The 21,257-nt window shown below is 42.0% G+C and overlaps 1 protein-coding gene across 3 annotated transcripts in view; it reads left to right on the top strand.

Annotated features, from left to right (window-relative positions):
• Window positions 755-21,257, top strand: part of MARCO (macrophage receptor with collagenous structure) — a 30,593-nt gene continuing 10,090 nt past the window's right edge. For 2 of the 3 annotated variants that reach the window (XM_005676250.3, XM_005676249.3), the window contains exons 1-4: window positions 757-925; window positions 15,516-15,617; window positions 17,123-17,254; window positions 18,656-18,709. In XM_005676250.3, the coding sequence (XP_005676307.2) occupies window positions 817-925; window positions 15,516-15,617; window positions 17,123-17,254; window positions 18,656-18,709 (397 nt within the window). In that variant the 5' untranslated portion in view covers window positions 757-816. Of the gene's footprint in view, window positions 926-15,515; window positions 15,618-17,122; window positions 17,255-18,655; window positions 18,710-21,257 lie in introns of all 3 variants that reach the window. The other variant, XM_013970393.2, reaches the window with a different exon arrangement.

The following is a 21,257-nucleotide window of genomic DNA, read 5'->3' as shown; positions in this document are numbered from 1 at the left end:
TTTAAGCTTTCAGGGTCCATGTGTTGACTACTGTGCTATATAACCTCCCTGGTAGAGAGTACCTGGTGTAGGGAAGAGAGCAAAGGGGTTTCTCTTAAGGGGCTCAGATCTTATTGGGACCAGAGCAAGCATACACTTTCACACACAGAGATAACGTGGAAAAGCAATGAGAGGAAACATAATTAAATGCTAAAACATATGGGGTAGAGCAGTGTTTCTTCAACTTGAATGTGTATGTACATCACCTGGGGACCTTGTTAAACTATAGATTTGGATTCAGCCTCTATGGGGTGGGACCTGAGACTCTGCCTTTACAACAGTTCCCAAGTGATGCCGACGCTACTAGTCCACATCCTACGCTTTGTGTAGCAAGGATGAGCTCAAAGGATTGAAATAGGTCAGAGGAGTCAGATTTCACTGTGGGTTGGAGAAGTCCCATGACAATAAGCTGGGTCTGGGGTGAAGGCAGAGTATGGACAGGCAGAGGAGATGGGGGTCATTGGTTCTGCTCTTGGGGGCCTCAGAACAAGCAGTGATTTCAGGGACCTGTGATTTGTGTCCCAACTCCCCATACCCCTTAACAAGCAGTTGCACTAAGCAGGAGCTCCACGTATGAATAGCCAATTTTTGAGAAATGCCTAATCCTGACCATGTCAGGAAACACTTTGCAATTTCAGAAATCAGAGTCAAAGGAAGTACTGTGTGTTCTACAAGTAGAAGCAGTAGTCAAAAGGGAACAATCTCTCCCCAAGTGGTTCCTCTTGGAGAGAGCATTTCTGCTGGCTCCAGAACTTTGGCCATCTATAAACCTTAGCAATGGAAAATGAGGAAATTCTCAAAGAGAAAGAGCTCTTGGCTAGCACTGAAGACGGAACAGCTCTCGACCAAACCATGTTGTCTAGGATGGAGACATTTGAAGTTAATGGTAAAGTATTACTCCCCAATAATGACATTGCCTGTGATGTCTTTCTCTTGGCAACATAGGAATAGACAAGTCCATTGAAAGTCTAGGTTTGCGCCTTAGAGATTCAATGATGCATTTCTGGAATGCTTCCACTGGAAATTTGTATAACGCTAGTAATAGAAACTATGTCTTTAGCATACAGTTGGGTTTTCTTTCTTTTAGCTTTACAACTCACTTAAATTGTATTTAAATATTTTTCCTTTTCATTAATACTAATGCTTTTTATATGTCCCTCCTTTTTACTAATGTCTCTTTGACACACAGATTATGTCTGTGATGTTTGCAATAAAAGGAAAATGGAAAAAAAGAGGGATGAAAAAGTTTTACAAAACTGAGGCCAAGTGTCATATTTATTTAATGCAATTCTGTTAAAATTCTTTAAGATAGCTTCTGTGAATACTCATGTGTTGCTCAGGAATGCATTCTCTACTTGTGGGCTTCCTCAGTGGCTCAGTGGTAAAGAGTCTGCCTGAAATGCAGGCGACTTGGGTTTGATCCCTGGGTCAGGAAGATACCCTGGAGAAGGAAATCGAAACCCACTTCAGTATTCTTGCCTGGGAAATTCCATGGACAGAGGAGCCTAGTGGGCTTCAGTCACAAAATGATGTAGCCTAGAGCTACTGCCCTAGTGGGCTACATGGGGTCACAAAAGAGTCAGACATGATTTAGCAACTAAACAACCAAGAATACGTTATAGCGGCATAACTAGTCTGTCTTAAATTCAGATTTTAAAATCAGTCAGCTCTGTTGTTTTATTTTCTCCCTCAGTGTTATACAGGTGATGCATTTTTGAAAATCTCCTAGAACTCATAACACTGAAAGTCACCAATGAGTGCTTCCCACAGGGGATCTCTGATTTCCTATTTCAGAATATCCTCTTGGAATTGTCTTCCAAGTCAATTAGCCATTCCCATGCTCAGTCTTTTCTGGAAGTTGTATGTGTAGGAACAACTGCAGTTCTGTTCCCTGGCTTAACTGTCCCTCTTTCCAGGGTCTGTTGTGCAAATCAGTAGCTGGAAAGATAGGGTGACAAAGGGTCTGGTGCTCTGCCTTTAGGTGTTCAAGTGGGATAACAATAAAGGCTGAATTACAGATGATTTTAATAATTGTTGGCTATTCAGAACTTTGGAGAAGGCAGCGTTATGGACATGTGGCTTTTTAAGATACTGAAAATGTTCAAGCAAAGTCAGGTGATCAAACAGACTCAGTACCTACTACCTGCTGAGCTCGGTACTCAGCTCCAAAATGATAGACAAGAATCAACCCAGTCTCTGGCCTCATGTAAGATGGAGGATATAGTACACGACCACAGGTAGTCATGTAGGATGGAGGACGGCAGAGTGAGCCTATCCATAACTCACTGCTATACAATTTGTCACTGGCTGTCACTGAGATTTGCACAGGACTTTATGGACAGATCTAATCTGGTGCGGGGCCCTGGAGGGCAGAGCTGAGATCTCTTCTAAAGTTTAATGGATAAAGAGGATCCATTAGAGAAAGAAAATGGAAGCTGGGACAGGGGTAGGGCACCACATGTTTGTGATACTTTCACAAGAATATTCAGAAAAAGAAAAACAACTCCATATTGTTTCGTTCAAAATTGGGTGGAGTAACTCACTGGGGGTTGAGATTAAGACCAATTAAGCCAGACCTTGTCCTGAAAACGTCTACTGAGAAAAAAAATGCACAATGTGAGAGTGGTGAGTTGATTTTCTTTTAATTGGAGGATAATTGCTTTATAATGTATTGGTTTCTGCTGTACAACAACGTGGATCAGCCATTGTTGTTGTTTAGTCATTATGCTGTGTTCCACTCTTTTGCAACCCCGTGAGCTGTCTGTGGGATTTTCCAGGTAAGAATACTGGAGTGGGTTGACAGTTCCTTCTCTGGGGATTTTCCCAACCAGGAATTGAATCCACAGCTCCTGTCACATCTCCTTCATTGCAGGTGGGTTCTCTCCTGCTGAGCCATCTTAGTTCATAAGTATATCCCCTCCCTCTAGAGCCTCTCTCCCATCCTCATGCCAACCCTCTAGGTTGTCACAGAGCACTAGGTTGAGTTCCCTGTGTTATACAGTAACTTTCCACTAGCTATCTATTTTACACATGGTAACGTATTTTGAGCTTCCCTGGTGGCTCAAATAGTAAAGAATCTGCCTGCAATGCAGGAGACCAGGGTTCAGTCCCTGGGTCAGGAAGATCCCCTGGAGAAGGGAATGGTTACCCACTCCATTATTCTTGCCTGGAGAATTCCATGGACAGAGGATTCTAGTGGGCTATATAGTCTAGAGGTCACAAAGAGTTAGACACAACTGAGCTACTAACACAGCAACAACAAATGCATATATTTCAATGCGGTTTGGGACAAAATAAGGACAATAGCCCCAGAGATAGCATTTCAAATAGCTCTGAGAAAATGTTCCAAAGAGGCAAAGGGGAAGGTCAGAGTTATATATGACTTTAGTGAAGGGGGTACTTGCAGTCAAGTACACATTTTGGCAGAGGCTTGCTGCCAATCACAAAGAGCAGATGTCACTGTTAATGATTTTAGTGCTTTTTCAGATGTGAGGAGAGGAAAGAATTGGGCTTATAAAATCTAATCCTATAAATATCTATCTGAAGACCTATTCTACCATTTTCCCCAGAGTACAAGAATGCCTCATTTTCTTGACCTCCACACTGAACTCCTTTCAGAGGGTGTTGAAAACAGCTGCAGCGGCTCATTATCTAATCCTTGTAGAGGTAGATGGCAGGTGCCAATTTGTAGGTGGCAAGGGCAGCGGGGAGCTTTGTAGAGACTGAGGTTGGCTAAGAGGCAGTGGTTTGCTCTTCAGTTACTTATCCTCACAGATGGGGGATGAGTTGGAAAGAGTAACTCTGGGGACAGAGAGGAGCTTGGCAGCCAGAGATGATGAGAGACAGCGGTTGTGTGGAAGGAAAAGAGAGAATGCTCTGGAAAAACAGAAGTCAGATCAGTAAGGCTAGAGTGGGGAGTCATGGCAAGTGAGGATGATGCATAAGTCAAAGGTGAACCCTAGATTTCTGACTGGGGTTATAGATACCATGATGTAAAAGTCTAACCACAATCACTCCTGTTTGGAGAGAACATTTTCCTAAATGCATCCACAAAGTTCCTATCTCCTCATACAAAGAACATGGAATGCATGGAACTTTCTAGATGAATACCGTTATGGATAGTGCTCACTGTGAGATTATGTAACACCAGTGCCCCCTCAGGGCTTACTGAGACTAAAAAAAACTATTTGCTTCAGCTCTAAATGGCTCCAGCCTCATCTATCTGTCTGTCCTCACTTATCTGTCTGTCCACCCATCTATCTATCCATCATCTATCTGTCTACCTATCTCTCTGTCAACTGAAGATTGCGTAAGTTATCTGAAGAGGCTCCGCAGACTGAAGGCTCTTGCTGCCCTTAAGACAATGAAACTCCAGGTTTTCCTTCATGAACAAATATCAGTTCCTCTTCCCTTCAACAATGGAGCATTTGAGCCCAAATGACAGAATACACACTTGTTTCTGTGGTCCATATCTTTCTGGAATGTACTTCTTTCACCTTCTTGAAAATATGAGCATTTCTCTGGCTCACATCTTCCTGTCACTCTCCTTACGGGATGTGTCTGATATCTGAACTTCTGTTACCAGATCAGCATGCTCTTGCCAGTTTCTGTGGAATGTAATCTAGCCCTCTCATGCAAAGCCCTCAGTTATTTTAGGTGTTGTATCTTTCATCATGATATTTCTTCCCACCATCCTAAGAACATCCTTCTTGACAGAGAAGACCCAAAAAAATACAAATAGAGAAGTTATGGGGGGCGGGCAGGTATTGTTTGTTTTAATTAACATAGAGCATTGGCCCCAGCATTGGACCTAGCTGTCCCTTCTTTTTGCTCTGAAGTTAATTTTAAATATTTTGCTAACATGAAATTAAAAGACGATTATTCCTTGGAAGGAAAGTTATCACCAATCTAGATAGCATATTCAAAAGCAGAGACATTACTTTGCCAACAAATGTCCATCTAGTCAAGGCTATGGTTTTTCCAGTGGTCATGTATGGATGTCAGAGTTGGACTGTGAAGAAAGCTGAGTGCCGAAGAATTGATGCTTTTGAACTGTGGTGTTGGAGAAGACTCTTGAGAGTCCCTTGGACCGCAAGGAGATTCAACCAGTCCATTCTAAAGGAGACCAGTCCTGGGTGTTCATTGGAAGGACTGATGCTAAAGCTGAAACTCCAATACTTTGGCCACCTCATGCGAAGAGTTGACTCATTGGAAAAGACTCTGATGCTGGAAGGGATTGGGGGCAGGAAGAGAAGGGGACGACAGAGGATGAGATGGCTGGATGGCACCACCAAATCGATGGACATGAGTTTGAGTGAACTCCGGGAGTTGGTGATGGACAGGGAGGCCTGGCGTGCTGTGATTCACAGGGTCGCAAAGAGTCGGACACGACTGAGCGACTGAAGTGAACTGAACTGAAAAGACTTTAACTTTGGAGTCTATGCAGGGTCAGCCTTGCTGAAAGGACTACTTTCATTTCACATTGTTGTTCTGACTTTTGCGTTTTGTCATGTCCTTATTTCTCAACATTTTTTGAAACTCTGACTACCCAGAGGTGTTTTTCCACTTTTTATTGTGAAATATTTGTAATTTCACAGAAAGTTGCAAATAATGTATAGGGAAGTCTTCGTGACCTTCACCCATTTTCTTCCAGTGATAACATCTTACATAACTCTAGTACAATATGATGAGCAGGGAACTGATATCCGTACAATCCACAGAGCTTATGTAGGTTTCTTTAGTTTTACATGCACTCATTTGTGTGTGTGAATATGGTTCTCTACAATTTTATCAGATGTGTATACCTGCGTAAGCACTACCAAAATCAAAATATAGAACAATTCCATCACCACAAAATCTCCATCATGGTATTTTTTAGAGATACACATGCCCTCTCTCCCGTCCAACAATCACTATCCCCAGCTACCACTAATCAGCTCTTTATAATTTTTCTATTTAAAGAAAGTGACATGAATTACAAGTATGTAACTTTTTAAAGATTGGCTTTTTTTCCCCCTTGAGATCCATCCAAGTTGTTGTATGTATCAATAGTTGGTTCTATTATTAATGAGTTTTATTGAGTATTATTTTGTGATATGACTGGACCACAGTTACCATTCGCCCACTGAAAGACTTTTGAGTTGTTTCCAGTTTGGGGCTATTACAAATAAAGCTGCGATGCTTATTTATGGAAAAGTTTTTGTGCAAGCACAAATTTTCATTTCTCTGGGAAAAATGCCAAAAAGTGCAATTAATTGCTGGATTCTAGGTATGTTTAGTATTATAAAAAGCAGTCGATCTGTTTTTCAAGTGTGGATGTTCCATTTTACATTCCCATCAGCAGTGTACAACTGATTCACTGTCTCTGCATCCTTGCCAGCAATTGGTATTATCACTATTTTTACTTTAGCCATTTTGATAAGCATGTGATAGTAATACTTTACTGTAATTTTAATTTGTATTTTCCTAGTAGCTAATGATGTTGAGTGAAAAAGTTGGCTTAAAGCTCAACATTCAGAAAACTAAGATCAAGGCATCTGGTCCCATCAGTTCATGGGAAATAGATGGGGAAACAGTGGAATCAGTGTCAGACTTTATTTTTCTGGGCTCCAAAATCACTGCAGATGGTGATTGCAGTCATGAAATTAAAAGATGCTTACTCCTTGGAAGGAAAGTTATGACCAAACTAGACAGCATATTAAAAAGCAGAGATATTACTTTGCCAACAAAGATCCATCTAGTCAAGGCTATGGTTTTTCCAGTGGTCATGTATGGATGTCAGAGTTGGACTGTGAAGAAAGCTGAGCGCCTAACAATTGACGCTTTTGAACTGTGGTGTTGGAGAAAACTCTTGAGAGTCCCTTGGACTGCAAGGAGATCCAACCAGCCCATTCTAAAGGAAATCAGTCCTAGGTGTTCACTGGAAGGACTGATGCTGAGGCCGAAACTCCAATACTTTGGCCACCTCATGCGAAGAGTTGACTCATTGGAAAAGCCCTGATGATGGGAGGGATTGGGGGTAGGAGGAGAAGGGGACGACAGAGGATGAGATGGCTGGATGGCATCACTGACTCAATGCACATGAGTTTGAGTGACCTCCGGGAGTTGGTGATGGACAGGGAGGCCTGGCATGCTGTGATTCATGGGGTTGCAAAGAGTCGGACATGACTGAGCAACTGAACTGAACTGAACTGAATGATGTTGAATATCATTTTATGTGTTCATTTGTCACTTATACACCCTCCTCAGGGAAATGTCTCTTTGTGTCTTTTGCTAATATTTTGATAGGATTTTTCTTTTTTACTAAGCTAAAGCTAAACTTTTTGAGAATTCTTCATATACTTAAAATATATATCCTTTGCTGGATATGCAATTTGCAAATATTCTTTCTCAGTCTGTAATTTGTCATTTCATCTGCTTAACAAAGTCTTTTGCAAAGTGAAAGTATTTAATTCTATTAGGGTCCAATTTATTGACATTTCCTTTTATGGATTGTGCTTTTGGTATCAAGTCTGAGAACTTTTTACCTAGCACTGGGTCCTAAAGATTTCTCCTATGTGTAATTCCAAAGCTTTTATAGTTTTATAATATAATATCATGGTTCATTTTGAGTTGATGTGAAGTTTAGGTCAAGGTTTGTTTATTTTGCCTATGGATGTCCAACTGCTTCAATACCATGTGCTGGTATTGAAGCAATCAGTACTATCCTTCCTCAAGTAAATTACTTTTGCACCTTTGTCAAAAATCAGTTGGGCACACTTGAAGGAAATGGCAACCCACTCCATTATCCTTGCCTGGAAAATCTCATGGACAGAGGAGCCCGGTGAGCTGCAGTCCATGGGATCACAAAGAGTCATACACGACCGAGCAACTAACAGTTTCACCTACTTACTTGTATGAGTCTATTTCTGTGTCCTTCATTCTGTCCATTAATCAACATGTCTATCCCTGCACCAATACCTCACTGTCTTGATACTGTAGATTTATTGTAACTCTAAACATAAAGTAATGTTATTTCTTACATTTTATTCTTCTTTTTCAAGATGATTTTAACTATTCTGGGGCTTGTGCCTTTCCATATAAATTTTGGGGTAAATTTATACCATCAAAAACCTTGCTGGATTTTGTAAGAATTATATTATACCTCTCAGTTCAGTTCAGTTCAGTTGCTCAGTCATGTCCAACTCTTTGCGACCCCATGAATTGCAGCACGCCAGGCCTCCCTGTCCATCTAGATAGTTCAAAAACTGATATCTTTACATCTTTATGTTGTTTTACAATCCAGGAACTTGGTATGTTCCCATATTTCTTTGGGTCTTTGTTGCTTTTTTTTTTAAATGAAAATTTTGTAACTTTCGGCATACTGATCTTGTGTACATTTTGTTAAATTTATATCAAAGTATTTCATTTTCTTTAGACCAATTATAAATGTGTGTTTTAAATTTTGATTTCCACTTGTTTGTCAGGTTGTATATAGAAAGAGGGAGTGAGAACACACATCCTTGCCTTGTTCCCAGTCTAAGGAGGAAAGTTTTCTGTCTCACCATTAATAGGATATAAGCAGGCCAGTGTATAGACTTAGCCTTGCAATTCAGGGGGTGTGGGTTCAATCCCTAGTTGGGGAACGGAGATCCTACATGCTTCTCTAGTGAAAAACCAAAACATAAAACAGAAGCAATATTGTAACAAATTCAATAAAGACTTTTTTAAAATGGTCCACATCAAAAAAAGAAAAAAAGAGTGATGTAAGCTTTAGGTAGCTGTTGATATTCTTTTTTGAAAAAGAAAATTTGAGAATGTTCTCTTCTAATTTGCTGAGAGTTATATTATAAATATGTTATTTATTATGAGAGTGATAATTATGATAGTTTATCATGAATTGGATTTTGTTAAGTACTTTTTTCTGCATTAACTAACTATACAGTTACATGATTTTTCTTCTTTAGTCTATTGATATGTAGATTACATTGATTTTCTAACACTGAACCAGTCATGTATACCTGGAAATCCCATTTAGTATATAAATCTTTTTAATGCTTTATTGGATACGGTTTACTGCTATTTTGTGGAGGATTTTTGTGTCAACATTCATGAGACATATTGATCTTTAGTTTCCTTTTTGTACTGTCTTTGATTTTCATATTATAATAATACTTACAAAACTACCTAAAAGTACTCTTTAATCTTCTGTAAACCGTAAGAGATTGTCTGAACTTAGTGTTAATTATTTTCTTAAAGGTTTGTTAGGATATTGGACCTGGACATTTCTTTTATAAGAGATTTTAAATTACAAATTAAACTTGTTTAATAGGCATAGATATTTATATTATTTCTTTCACCTTGGTTGAGTTTTTTATAGTTTGTGATTTTTCAAGAATTGGTTCATTCCAAGTTGTTAGCATAAAGTTAGTAGTATTTTCTTGTTTTCTTTTTAACAGCTGCAGCATCTGTGGTGCTACATCCTGTTTTATTCTTGATATTGGTGATTTGTGTCTTCTTTCTTTTTATCTTTGTCAGTCTTGAGAGCGCTTTATCAATTTTTATTGATTTTATTCAAACAACCAGATTTTCGGTTTTTCATTTTCTCCCTTGTATTCTTATTTTAAATCTCGTTGATGTCTGCTCTGGTCTTTATTATTTCTTTTTTTTTTTTTCCTGGTTGTTTATGACTTACTTTTATGTTTTCTTGAGGTAAGAACTTAGTTTATTGATTTGAGAACTTTCCTCATATGTACTATAAACTTTTAGTGCTGTGAATTTCCTTTCCAGTGCTGCTTTAGATGCATTCCATAATTTGATATCTTTTATTTCCACTTTCATTCAATTCTTTTTAAGATGTTTTTCTTTGAGACTTTTCCTATGACCCATGCATTATTTAAAAGTTAAAAAATGATTCCAATTGTTTGAAGATTTTTCTGTTATTATCTTCTATTTTGATTCCATTATTGTCAGAGAATATCTGTAAATTTTAATTTCTTTTACAGTTTGTTGAGGTTTGTTTTATGACTCAAGATATGGTCTTAGTAAATATTCTATGTATGCATGGAGAGAATGCATATTCTGTTGCTGTTGCATGGAGCATTTTATAAATATTAGTTAGATCCTGTTGGTGTTCAGTTGTTCTACACTTTTGCTGATTTCCTAACAACTGCTGAGAATGGGGTGTTAAATCCCCCATTATAACTAGGATTTGTCCATTTCTGTTTTCAGTTGTATCAATTCTGTTTCATGTGAATAGAAGTTCTACTGTTTGGTTTCTTACAGACATCTTATAAAGGGTCATAGTTTTTCACTCACCTTGCCAGTTTCTGCCCTCTACTTGGTATAGTTAGATTATTTATGAAAGTAATTATAGTTACTTTAGGTTTAAATCTGCGATCCTAGTTTGTGTTTTCTCTTTGTTTCTTCTATTTCCCATTCATCTGTTTCTCTTTTCTTATCTTCCTATAGGTTAACTGAGCACTTTTTAGAGTTCCATTTTTATTTATTTATAGTTTGTTTGTGGTACATCTCTTTTAATAGTTTATTTAGCGGTTTCTCTGTGCATTACAAAATACATACATAACTTAGCACAGTCTGTGGTATCAACATTTTACCACTTTGAGTCAAGTGTAAAAATCTTATTTACATTTATATCTTTTTATTGTCTTCACTTTTTAAAATGAATTGTCTGAGGTATTTCCTCTACAATACACCGAGAGCCACATTAGATGGTATCATATATTTGTTTCAACCGTCAATTGTGATCTTTAAAAGCTGTGAGGAGAGGGATAGTCTAATACATATCCTTGTATTTTACCCATTCTTCTTTCCCTTTTCCTGTTCTTTCCTTTGGAGGTGTCAAACCTTTGCCTGCATCATTGTCATTCTATTTGAAGATTCCCTTTAGCCATCCTTTAAAGGCAAGTTCATGAGCAGTAATTTCTATTAGTTTTCCTTCATCTGAGAACCTCCATTTTCCAATCATTGTTGAAGGATGCAGTAGGAATAGAATTCACGGTGGGCAGTTTCTTTCAGCACACAAAAAGTATTGTGCCACTTCTAGCTGATCTCTGTGGCTTCCGATGAAAAATCTGCTGACATTCCAAATAGATATTACTTTATAAGTAGTTCCTCCTTTCCCTCTGGCTGTTTTCAAGACGTTTTGTTTTTCTTTTGATTTTTTATTTTCTTTATCTCTAAATTTTTCAGATTTTTGCCTATGTATCTTGATATGGAGTTCTTCGAATTTACCATGTTTGGGATTTGCTCAATTTCTTGGATCTGTAGGGTGCTTCATCAAATTTGAGAAATTTTCAGCTATTGTTATTTCTTTGAGGTTTTTTTTTTTTTGGCTTCACACTCTTTCTAGGACTTCAATGATGAGTATTATGTGTTTTGTGTGTGTGTGTGTGTCTTTTTTTATTGACTCACATCTCTGAGGCTCTGTTTATTTGTTGTTTTATTGTTGTTGATTTTCTGTTTTTCAGATTGGGCAATTTCTATTGTTCTATCATTTAGTTGAGCGATTCTTTCTTTTGTCATATTTATTACACTATTGAGCCAATGTGGTGATGTTTTAAAAGGATTTTTGGCATTTTGAAATTCTATAATTTCCATCTCAGTCTTTTATATATCTTCTATTTTGTGAGATTTTTAAAAAAATTTTGTTTGTAAGTACTCATTAGAGCATTTTTGTGGTGGCTGCTTTAAAATTTTATTGAATAATTCCAACATTTGTGTCATCTCAATGATCTCAGGTTTAAGTTTCTTGCATAATCTGTTTAGGTTTGTTAGACAGATTCTGGCCCATTTTGTGGGCTATCATTCTTGACAGTTTCTTCTAACCACTAAGAGATAAAATGATCAATGTCAGTCAGTTCAGCTACTCAGTCATGTCTAACTCTTTGCAACCCCAATGGACTGAAGCACATCACACTCCCAGAGCTTGCTCAAACTCATGTCCATTGAGTCAGTGATGCCATCCAACCAGCTCATCCTCTGTCATCCCCTTCTCCTACCTTCAATCTTTCCCATCATCAGGGTCTTTTCCAGTGAGTCAGCTCTTCCCATCATGTAGCCAAAGTATTGGAAATTCAGCTTCAGCATCAGTCCTTCTGATGAATATTCAGAACTGATTTCCTTTAGGACTGACTGGTTTGATCTCTTTGCAGTCCAAGGGACTCTCAAGAGTCTTCTCCAACACCACAGTTCAAAAGCATCAGTTCTTTGACACTCAGCTTTCTTTATAGTCCAACTCTCACATTCATACATGACTACTGGAAAAACCATAGCTTTGACTAGAGGGACCTTTTTTGGCAGAGTAATGTCTCTGCTTTTTAATATGCTGTCTAGGTTGGTCATAGCTTTGCTTCCAAGGAGCAACCATCTTTTAATTTCATGGCTGCAGTCACCATCAGTGATTTTGGAGCCCCCCAAAATAAAGTCTGTCACTGTTTCCATTGTTTTTCCATCTATTTGCCATGAAGTGATGGGACTGGATGCCATGATCTTCGTTTTTTTGAATGACAAGTATTAAGGCAACTTTTTCACTCTCCTCTTTCACTTTCATCAAGAGGCTCTTTAGTTTTTCTTCGCTTTCTGCCATAAGGATGCTGTCATCTCCATATCTGAGATTATTGATATTTCTCCCATCAATCTTGACTCCAGCTTGTGCTTCATCCAGTCTGGTATTTTGCATGATGTACTCTGCATTTAAGTTAAATAAACAGGGTGACAATGTACAGCCTTAATGTACTCCTTTCCCAATTTGGAACCAGTCCATTGTGCCATGTCTGGTTCTAACTGTTGTTTCTTGACCTGTATACAGATTTCTCAGGAGGCAAGTAAAGTGTTATTGTATTCCCATCTCTTTAAGAATTTTCCACAGTTTGTTGTGATCCACACAATTAAAGGCTTTAGCATAGTCAATGAAGCAGAAATAGATGATTTTCTGGAACTCTCTTGCTTTTTTGATGATCCAACAGATGTTGCTAGTTTGATTTCTGGTTCCTCTGCTTTCTAAATCCAGCTTGAACATCTGAAAGTTCTCAGTTCACATACTGTTGAAGCCTAGCTTGGAGAATTTTGAGCATTACTTTGCTACTGTGTGAGATGAGTGCAATTGTGTGGTAGTTTGAACACTCTTTGTCATTGCCTTTCTTTGGGATTGGAATGAAAATAGACCTTTCCCAGTCCTGTGATCACCAAATTTGCTGGCATATTGAGTGCAGCACTTTGACAGCATCATTTTTTAGGATTTGAAATAGCTCAACTGGAATTCCATCACATCCACTAGCTTTGTTCATAACGAGCTTCCTAAGGCCCACTTGACTTGGCTCTCTGTGAGTAATCATACCATCATGGTTATCTGGGTCGTTAAGATCTTTTTTGTATAGTTCTATGTATTCTTGGCACCTGTTCTTAATATCTTCTGCTTCTGTTTATGATCAACATAGGGGTAAAGAATTTATCATATCCTTTGCTTTGTACAGAGAAAGACAAAACCTACAGATTTAAGTTCCCAGTTCTAAAATACTTTGCCTTTATGCCAGTTATAGCTCTGAATTAAAAAGCAATCTGCATTCTGGACCTGAACTACTCCCACCTCCCTGTCATGTCTGTTTTTCCTCCTGTTATCCTTTTTCAAATGCCTTATACCATGTTCCTACCATGTGGTTGAAAATATCTGTATCTTCCATGCTGGCCCTCACCCCTACCTCTAGCATCTATGATATGTGTGTCTCTGAAACTTAGTTTATCTTTCTATTCCCGTCACATGTTAAGTTTCATCACATTTTGTGCTGTCTATGAGACTGTATTTGCCATCCACCAAATTCTATTAAGCGTGAGGCTTCCCATCACGCTTATTCATTCTCACTATCATGACTATATGGTACCTGAGGTTTTAAGTTGCATTCCTGATGCTCTTCCAATACTTTTAAACTGGAAGTGTTCAACTCTGCCCACATTTGGCACCCAGAATACTCATTCATCCATTCAACTAGCCAGTCGCCATTTTTCCAGCATATCATATTGATGTGGAATGCAGCCTTAGCAACTTCCAGGCCATATAAAGGGGACTGAGACATAGAAACAGTTCAAGGTGCTCAGGGTCACAGCAGATAAAAACACAATGATGTGGGGAAGCAGAGCAAGGTCCCACCCATCCCAGGGGAGCCTGAGGATTTATCTTGGAGCAGGGAAGTCTCTACTCTGCTCCCAAAGGATGAGTAATAATTAGTTATGCCTAAAGAAGGAAGGAATATTCATTCCTTGGGTATCCAGAGGAGATACCCTGTCTGAAGTCAGACGGGTGTAACCCCAGTGGTCTGGGCTCAGGGGTCAGCATCAGGGGTGGAGGTGAGCTATAGAGGCATGGCCACAGGAGAGCTGGCTGGAGACCAGGCTACATGTACCCACAGGGGAGTTGTTTGTCCTGAGGGCAGTGAGCCCAAGGGCTGAAAACAAGGGAGCAACTGGGGCAGGATGTGTGTTGGAGAACTCACTCATGTGGGCCTGGACTCCAGGGTGCATGCAGGTAGAGAGGACACCCTGTGGTAGACAGAGACTAGCCATGCATCTTTAAGGAATATGAAGCAACTAATGAAGAGAGCAGTTAAATCTCTGTTGACTGAGAAAACTAGAAGAAAATCCATGGGAAAATTCTTCATTGCAGAAGGAACACGTGCTTTAGTTGATTATATACTACTAAAGCACGTGTGATAAGCACAACATGATAAGCACATGTGCTACAGTAGTATGTATTTGTAACATGATATCATTAGTGTAAAACTAAAAGGAGAAACAGTCCATCTATGAGGATATGGGTTTGTTCGGAAGGGGGAATGGGAGGAAGGCGGCATCCCAGAAAGCTAATGAAGCTTACCTCAGCAGGCTAGGACCTCAGGGGATTAATTATGAGATTATTAATCCTTGAAATGCTCTCCATATTGTTTGATGAATTATATTATGCATGTTTTACTTTCATAATTTAAAAATCTAAAGAAAAAGAAAGCAAAGGCCTGGACAAAATTTGCAGATCTTGTCTTACAACCTAATAGGTTTTTCAACTGTTCCAAACCTCACTCAATGCTTATAAAATGGAAACAATCATTTTCCTCCAAAAATTTTGAACTTGAAAGATGTTAATTCATCAGTTAATCTGATGTATATCTATTGCACACCCCCTGTAGCAGGTGGCACACTGGGGCTTCTACAGTGAGCAAGGCCGATGTAATACCTGGTTTAAGGACCGTGCTCTTTCAGCAAAGAATATATGCAGAGGCGTTTTTCACCCAGCCACACAAACGAGTGGCTTCTTGCCTTGTGGAAGGAGGATCAAGGGGAGGATGTGGGTGTCATTGGTCTTTGTGTCTTTCCCCTCATGGAACCTCATGGAGAGCCCCTTGCTCACCCAGAGGGGATTTGGGCCCAGGCTAGGGACCTCTGCTCTCCACCCTCTCTAGCAGCTGCTTTCTGTCTGTGTTCTACTTCAGATCCAAAGCCCAAGAGGAGAAATGGAATGAACTGCATCATGGTCCTAGTGGTCATGTACCTGGTTCTGCTCACTGTGGGTGCTGGGCTATTGGTGATACAAGGTAAAGCGTCTGAGTCCTGTCTCCTCCTTCCTTGGGTAACAATGTGGACCCACCTGACAGAGAACTCAGGTTCAGGGGAGAGCCCTGGGGCCACTGCTGCCCATCTGCTGGGAGAGAGCTCTCAGGCCCCGGGCGACCAGGGTGGTGGGGGAGGGGAAGAGAAAGCAGAAAGGGGAGTGTGTGTTACGTGTTACATGTGTGTGTGTATGTGTGGGGGGGGAGGGAGGCAAGGAGAAATAGACCACACATGTGTATGTCTGGAGCATAAAGAGGCAGTGATTTCACACAGGTGTGCCTTATGCATCTCACATCAAGAATTCCTTCTCTCTGGGAGGGAAGGAGCTTTGTTTGTTTGTTTGTTTTTTAATTTATTTATTTTGATTGGAGGCTAGTTACTTTACAATATTGTAGTGGATTTGCCATACATTGACGTGAATCAGTCATGGGTGTACATGTGTTCCCCATCCTGAATCCCCTCCCACCTCTCTCCCCATCCCATCCTTCTGGGTCATCCCAGTGCACCAGGCCTGAGCACCCTGTCTCATGCACCAAACCTGGACTGGCAATCTGTTTCACATATGATAATATACATGTTTCAATGCTATTCTCCCAAATCATTCCACCCTCGCCTTCTCCCACAGAGTCCAAAAGACTGTTCTATACATCTGTGTCTCTTTTGCTGTCTTGCATATAGGGTTATCATTACCATCTTTCTAAATTCCATATATATGCGTTAGTATACTGTATTAGTGTTTTTCTTTCTGGCTTACTTCACTCTGTATAATAGGCTCCTGTTTCATCCACCTCATTAGAACTGATTCAAATGTATTCTTTTTAATGGCCGAGTAATATTCCATTGTGTGTATATACCACAGCTTTCTTATCCATTCGTCTGCTGATGAACATCTAGGTTGCTTCCATGTCCTGGCTATTATAAACAGTGCTGTGACGAACATTGGGGTACATGTGTCTCTTTCAATTCTAGTTTAGGAAGGAGCTTTTTTGATCAGTGTTTTGTTTCAACATCATTTGACTTTCAAAGTGGTCCCAGTCCATATGGTTAGGTCAGGAAGCAATCCATCATACAGACAGTGAAGTTGCTCAAGCGTGTCATGTGCCCAGTTGTCATAACACACATCACACACACATTAATGCCTCACATGATTAGGCCAGGCCAGCATATTAGTGGCCATGCACTCACGCCCAAGCATGCACAAAGTTCTTAACTGCATGCAGGTTGATCATGGATGCAGTGGGTGCACAGACTGTGCCAGTGTGTTCTATGGACATGTAACATCTGTGAATGTAAAGTGCCCATGTGCAAGATACAGACAAAGCTCTGTGCTCACTCTAGGTCCTCACAGTACACAAAACATGTGTTTACATAGTCAGAACTTACACAGTTATGCACATATAACACAGAATGTCAGGGCTATGTTCAAATGCCTTGGGATTTAATGAAGTCCCTAAAAGAATGCTGAAGGGTTGGGGTGTGGGGTGTCCAGTTCTAAACCTGCAGGAGCGGCTCCGGATCCTGGAGACGCCCTACAACAATGAAACACAGGACCAGCTCACCCAAGTCCTTACCAAGCAGGAGAGCCTACAGCAACGGATGGACAACTTTATTCAGATCCCAGGTTGGTCCCTTCCCACTGAGCTGGGACTTTCCAGAGAGAATGAGAGTGGGGGAGTTGCTTGTGTGTGGGCAAGAGGGTCTTTAGACCTGAATTCCTTTCTTCAGCAGAGGGGCTTCCCGGACTCTGGCCTGCCATGAGACCCTGGAGGCCAAGAGAGGGAGTAAAGGCTGAATGAGGAGGGCATGAAATTACAGGCATCCTGGGTGGCTGCAGACAGATCTGGAGAGAGTGGGGTCAAGAAGCTGGGAGCCAAGGACCCTGTCCAAATGATTATGGCATCCAAGAGCCGAGGTCTTCAGTAACTGTCCCAAGGTCAGGTCTGAGCCACAAAGCCCTCAGACCAGCCCAGAACGCTCAGGAGGGCAGGTAAAATGCAGAGCCTGGGGCAATTCCTAGGACCACTTCCAAGTGGCAAACTAATACCAGTCTGTGGCTGGAGAGAGGAACAGTGGGCCAAAGCAGGGACCATGGAGGGGAGAGGACATTGGACTTGCCTTATAGAAGAGACCCCAGAAAGCACCCTGGCTCCTCCCACATGTGGGGATACAGAGAGAGGTGGCAGACTGCCACACAGAAGGCTTTCCCCTGCACTTGACCCTGCAGGCCCCTCGTCTTGGGCTTCCAGCGTCCAAAACTGTAAGAAGTGAATTTCTTTGGTTAAGCCCCACCTCCCCAGTCCATAATGTGTTGTTATAATGGCCAGAATGGACTAAGACAGGACAAGCAGCCCCATCACATCCATCCAAGTCTTTGGGAGGCTGTCATCCACAAAACAGTCCTAGAAAGGGAGAGATCTGATATGGGTGGCAGCAGCGATGGGTGCCATTTATCAGAGCCTGGGCACGCTTTCCATGTGGGTTTCCATGTGGCAGCCTCAGAACAGCCCTGCTTAACTGGTATATGAACCCTAGTTCATTGATGAGAAAGCTGATGCTCCAAACAATGAAAGGTCAGGCCCAGGGTCACTCAGCTAAAGAGGCAGTGCTGCTGTTCAAACCCAGATCTGTCCGGCTCAACCTCCCTCTGGAGCATCATCTACACAACTGAATTTTGCCTGCTGGGTGGGCCATGAGCTTCTTGGGGGAAGGCACTCCATCTTTTCTTTCTTCCATGCCGTTTGGGTGATCCATGGTGCCCAGTGATACTTGTTGAGTAAATGATGGTGTGAGAGGCACTGTCATCCTCACCTTGGTCATTGGGGCATGGTATCTCTGCTCCTTTTCCTTAGGCCTTTCAGGTCCAAAGGGGCCCAGGGTGGACCTCGCCTTTCCCACCTGCCAGGAGCACTCGCAGAGAAGTCATAGAAACCGCCTCTACTATTATGGCGCCTGTCTACTGGCCCCATAATCCATTTTCCTCCTCCTTTTCCAGGCTACATTCTGAATTCCTTTTCCTTTCCAGGACCCCCAGGGCCCCCAGGACCCCGAGGCCCACCAGGAATCAAGGGAGAGGCAGGTGAGCAGGGGCTGGGTGTGTGTGCCAGCCAGGCAGCAGCCTGTCTCGGAGCAGCTGCAACACACACCCCACCTCGAGAGTCTGAACTCCGAGTGGGATCTGTGTGTGAGGGAGGTCACCTGGGGTGAGACCCTACGTGTCCTGGGATGCTGGGAAGTACCTGCTTCACGGAGGAGACACCTAGGTGTGGATGGAAGGGTGAGGACAATCCAAGACTTGGTGCTCAGAGTACAAGCCTATGAGCATCCCTGGAGAGAGTCAAGCTTGTTGGCCCAGACTCCAGAGTTTGACACAACTGCCTTCACCACAGACTGGTTGCACGACCTGGGGAGCACTCCTTTACCTCTCTGAGTCTCAGTTTCTGTGTCTGTAAAATGGGGATAAGAATGCTTTAGAGGATTTCTGGGAAGTTAAAATTATGACTCAAAGCCCATGATTGGCTCTGTTTTTTAGTCTGTGGCCTTAATATGCTCAGGTGCCTTACCAGTGGCCACGGCAAGGCTAGGATGTGGGGGCTCGGATGGCCCCTGGGGGAGAGGGGCTTTATCACTGTTACAATCCACTCTGCTCTTCACTTAGACTCTCAAACCTCCAATCCCCAGAGGGGTGGAGGCTGCTGAGTTATAAAGATGCCAAGAAAGCTGTTACTGAAGAAAGAGCAGAATGAGAGGATTTGCAAGGAAAGGGGAAATAGACGGAGAGCCTCTAAGTCTCCAGGACTCCGAGACAGAAAGAAAGACACCACTAGTTGCAGAAGGGAAACTTGTTAGGAGGGAAAACTTTTTTTTTTCCAGGAACTAATTTTTGGAAGGATTTTAATAGAAGGGGAAATCCCAGCAGGCCTAGTGTTCTAAGTCTCCAGCAGGGTTTTTCTGGGGAAGGTTTTCAGAATGGAGCATGAGCAAACAGTAGGAGGAGAGTTCAGGGACCCACCCAGGCACACAATCACACATGCACGGTCACACTAGGGCACCTGCTCACACGTGCACATATACTCACATGCATACACGCCCACACACGCACTCACATGCACTCACCACCCCTACTACAAACTCATACACACTCACTCACTCAGCCTTCAGGGCCAGGGAGGGGCAAGGTCACACAGAGGGTGGTGGGTCACGAGGCATCCCAGGGGCACAGCGGTGGCCCCTTCTGTCCAGTTGAGCAAAGGACAGGATGGGAAAGCTGCAAACATGTATAACTGGTGGCAAGGGCAGACATGTCAGTGCTGGGAACCCAGAGAAGAAAAAGGTGGGAGATCCAAGTGGGCCCTGAGGTGGGCCTGGGTCAGGAGGGGAGACCGCTGGTAGTGAGGACAAAGGGGCTGATAAGACATCTAGAATCTTCCCTTGATGGCCCGCACCTGGTCTAGAGCAGGGCTTCTCGAGCTAACGGCCACAAATAAGCCGTTTGAGATGCTTTAGAGGCCGTGGAGCATTCAGACCCTGGAGGTGTTGGGGACAGGCTTTGAGAAGCATGGCCTGCTCTGGGCACAACTGAGCAGCTCGTACTCCTGGGCTCCTGGCCTCCCCAGAGACCAGCCTTTGGGTGGCTCTGGGCGCAGTAGTGGGATGGAGCTGTGGAGCCAGTAGGCTTGATTGCCACTCCAGCTCTGGGCATACTCACCGGTGTAACTGGAGTTATAAGCCATATTACTCAGCTTGCTGAGATTTAACTTCATTTCAGCAAAGAATGGCAATTATAGTACACCCGTGGTGGATTCATGTCAATGTATGGCAAAACCAATACTGTATTATAAAGTAAAATAAAGTAAAAATTAAAAGTTAAAAAAATACTAATTAAATTATATGTGCTTTGCAGGACAGCTATAAGAGTTGGAAATCATGTTTTCAAACTCCACTACAGTGTAGGTAGTGTGAGTGATCCTGTAATGCAGAAAGGGATTTCAGTTCCTAGGTCAGAGAGATCTGGGTTGGAACATGGCTCACCAGCTGTGTAACCTCTCTGAACCTCAATTAACTCACCTATAAAAGGGGGATAGTAATAACAACCTTCAGTGAGGATTAATTACAACAGGAATATAAGACAGAAGATGGGTGATACTGTAGCCGGCATGTGGGAATTATCTACATCAGAAGAAACTGAGGGTGCGTGCCTTCACGAAGTGAGTCCTTATAGGGGACATGTCGGCCATCCTCAAATACTAGAAAGGTCCTGTGGAAGAGAAAATAGACTTGCTTTCAGTGGTACCCATCAGAAGAATGGAGGCCAAGGGGCAAAGGTTTCTGGAGAATCAGTTGTGCTGAGGTAAGGGAGGAACAAACAGTTAAGACTTGGGGCTGCCTCACAATGAAACAGGCAGATGTGGGACTTGGGGAGAGGGGCTGCAGAATTCTTGGTGGAACAGAAGGGGGACCCTTGCACTGGGTAAGTGGTCGGACAGTTGACATATGAGGATGATTCCAAAGGTGGCCCTCCACAATTCTCTGTGGCCCAGACTTTCTCAAGGTGGCCCCGGCAGGCCCAGAGAGGGGATGAATGAGAGCCAAGCCTTTGCCTGTGGAATCTGAACCACACTGGTTCC

This window comes from Capra hircus, chromosome 2 (assembly GCF_001704415.2).
Source record: "Capra hircus breed San Clemente chromosome 2, ASM170441v1, whole genome shotgun sequence".
In the NCBI taxonomy this organism is placed as follows: Eukaryota; Metazoa; Chordata; class Mammalia; order Artiodactyla; family Bovidae; genus Capra; species Capra hircus.
The sequence above is the reverse complement of the archived record's forward strand: the minus strand, read 5'-3'. Positions and strand labels throughout refer to the sequence as shown.